The sequence below is a fragment of the Plasmodium gaboni genome, chromosome 3, assembly GCF_001602025.1.
Source record: "Plasmodium gaboni strain SY75 chromosome 3, whole genome shotgun sequence".
NCBI lineage: Eukaryota > Apicomplexa > Aconoidasida > Haemosporida > Plasmodiidae > Plasmodium > Plasmodium gaboni.
Window position 1 is genome coordinate 731,000 of NC_031483.1, and position 3,005 is coordinate 734,004.

A 3,005-nucleotide genomic window follows, 5' to 3' on the forward strand; every position below is an offset into this window, starting at 1 on the left:
TTGTATGCCTTTTTATTATGGATTAAGGTATTAAAAAAAAAAATATAATATATATATATATATATATATATAGATATATAAGTATTTATTTATTTATGTATTTCTTTTTTTTTTTTTTTTTTTCCTTGTTTTTTTTTTTTGGTTTACACAGATATAGATTTATATTATGTTATAAAAAATACACACTTATATATATTCTTATCTGAACAATATATTTATATTATATATAATTTTTTTTTTTTTTTTTTTTTTTTTTTTTACAACAATATATATTTTTTATTTGTTCGTAATATATACATATATATAAAATATATTTGTATTTGTTATTATTTATTTTCTATTTTCATCGAAAAATTTTGATTTGAAAGATTATATAGGATTATTTATTTATATTGATAAATTAATTTATATTTCCTTCTTTTTTTTTTTTTTTTTTTTTTTAAATCTTTATATAAGTTTATATTTTGTTTATTTTTTCATTTCTCTTTAGGTTTCAAGATCTCTGTAATTTATAATTTTTTATTTGGATTAATAACAATATCATTTTAAGATATACTAAAATGCTAACTTAATATTATAAACAGAAAAAAAAAAAAAAATATATATATATATATAATATATATTTATATATATATATTATAATAATTTACCATTTCATCATGTTATTATAATTTATAATAATTTTTTTTCATTTTCTTATTTCTTATTTCTTTTATTTTTTATCTTTTTTCCTTTTTTATATATATATATTTTTTTTTGTATCTTTAAGTTTTTTCATTTTACATTAAGAAAATAAGTTTTTCCTTTTTGGGATTTATAGTTAGTTTACTGCTACTTTATTATAATATAAAAGTATTTTATTTTATTTTATCTTATCATCATTATAATATATATATATATATATATATATATATATTGAATTTTTTTATTTTATTTTTATTTATTATTATTCGTTCTATCATTATAATTTATATTATTATTTTAACATAAATAGTACACCCCTGTTGATTTTATAGTATGTATATATTTATGATTATACCATATATTATTATAATTTTTTTACCTTACTAATTTATTTCATTATATACTATTATATATATATATATATATATTTATATATTTTTGCAAGTATTTAATTATTTAATTATTTATTCATTTATTTATTCATTTATATGTGTATATCCCTTTAATGTTTAAAAAATATCAAGATGAGTTATAAAACAAATTGCACGACCTCCAATGCTAATACAAATACTTTGAATAGTTCGTCAAATTATAACAAAATAGATGATAATATAATATTAGATGAAGAATGGAAAAAGAAAATTTTGGAACCTTTAAAAGATTTAAGATATAAGACAGAAGATGTAACAAAAACAAAAGGCAATGAATTTGAAGATTATTTTTTGAAGAGAGAATTATTAATGGGTATATTTGAAAAAGGATATGAGAAACCATCACCCATACAAGAAGAAAGTATACCTGTAGCTTTGGCTGGAAAAAATATTTTAGCAAGGGCAAAAAACGGTACAGGCAAAACGGCAGCTTTTGCAATACCCTTACTAGAGAAATGTAATACCCACAAAAATTTTATTCAAGGTATAAAATAAAAAAAAAAAAAAAAAAAATTTAAGAGTGTATTATTTATATATAATATGTGAATATAAAAATGTGATAATATAAAATATTTTACTATATATATATATATATATATTATATCCATATATATATATATATATATTTTTATTTTAGGACTTATTTTGGTACCGACACGTGAACTTGCCTTACAAACCTCAGCTATGATAAAAGAATTAGGAAAACACATGAAAGTTCAGTGTATGGTAACCACCGGTGGTACGTCACTAAGAGAAGATATAATGAGATTATATAATGTCGTTCATATTTTATGTGGTACTCCTGGAAGAATATTAGACTTAGCTAATAAGGATGTTGCAAATTTATCAGGTTGTCATATAATGGTTATGGATGAAGCAGATAAATTATTATCACCTGAATTTCAACCTATAGTAGAAGAACTAATGAAATTTTTACCAAAAGAAAAACAGATACTTATGTATTCTGCTACCTTTCCTGTTACTGTAAAAGAATTTAGAGCTATTTATTTATCGGATGCCCATGAAATAAATTTGATGGATGAATTAACCTTAAAAGGAATTACACAATATTATGCTTTTGTTAAAGAAAGACAAAAAGTACATTGTTTAAATACTTTATTTGCTAAACTTCAAATTAATCAAGCCATCATTTTCTGTAATAGTATTACTAGGGTAGAGCTACTAGCCAAAAAAATCACAGAACTAGGATATAGCTCTTTTTACATTCATGCAAGAATGTCACAAACACATCGTAATCGTGTTTTCCATGATTTCAGAAATGGAGCATGCAGGTGTTTAGTTTCCTCAGATCTATTCACAAGAGGTATTGACATACAGTCAGTCAATGTTGTTATCAATTTTGATTTCCCAAAAAATTCAGAAACGTATTTACATAGAATAGGAAGATCAGGAAGATACGGACATCTAGGACTCGCTATTAATCTTATAACTTTTGAAGACCGTTTTAATCTATATAAAATTGAAGTAGAACTAGGAACGGAAATACAGCCAATACCAAACGAAATAGACCCATCCTTATATACCTAATTAGCAACATTCATAAATACACAAAAAAAAAAAAAAAAAAATATATATATATATATATATATATATATTTATATGTATATGTAATTATTTATTTTTACGTATAAAATTGAAAAAAAAAAAAAATTTTTTTTAAATGTTATTGACATTTATATTGGATTATATAAATTAATTAAAAAAGCATAAATAATATTATAATATTGCGAAAAGTAACATATTTTTATATATGTATATATTTGTACATTTTTTTTTTTTTTTTTTTTTTTTTTTTTTTTTTAAAATATTTATAATTGCACTAAAATTAAACATATAAAAAAAAAAAAAAAAAAAAAAAAAAAAAAAAAA

General features: G+C 19.7%; 1 protein-coding gene across 1 annotated transcript; it reads left to right on the plus strand.

Moving 5' to 3' along the window:
- Window positions 1-1,208: 1,208 nt before the first annotated feature.
- PGSY75_0320800 (ATP-dependent RNA helicase DDX6) lies at window positions 1,209-2,663 on the plus strand (the record flags this gene model as incomplete). Its single annotated transcript, XM_018784060.1, has 2 exons — window positions 1,209-1,599; window positions 1,753-2,663. 2 exons carry the CDS (start codon window positions 1,209-1,211, stop codon window positions 2,661-2,663), a joined length of 1,302 nt encoding a protein of 433 aa, XP_018643643.1.
- Window positions 2,664-3,005: the final 342 nt, after the last annotated feature.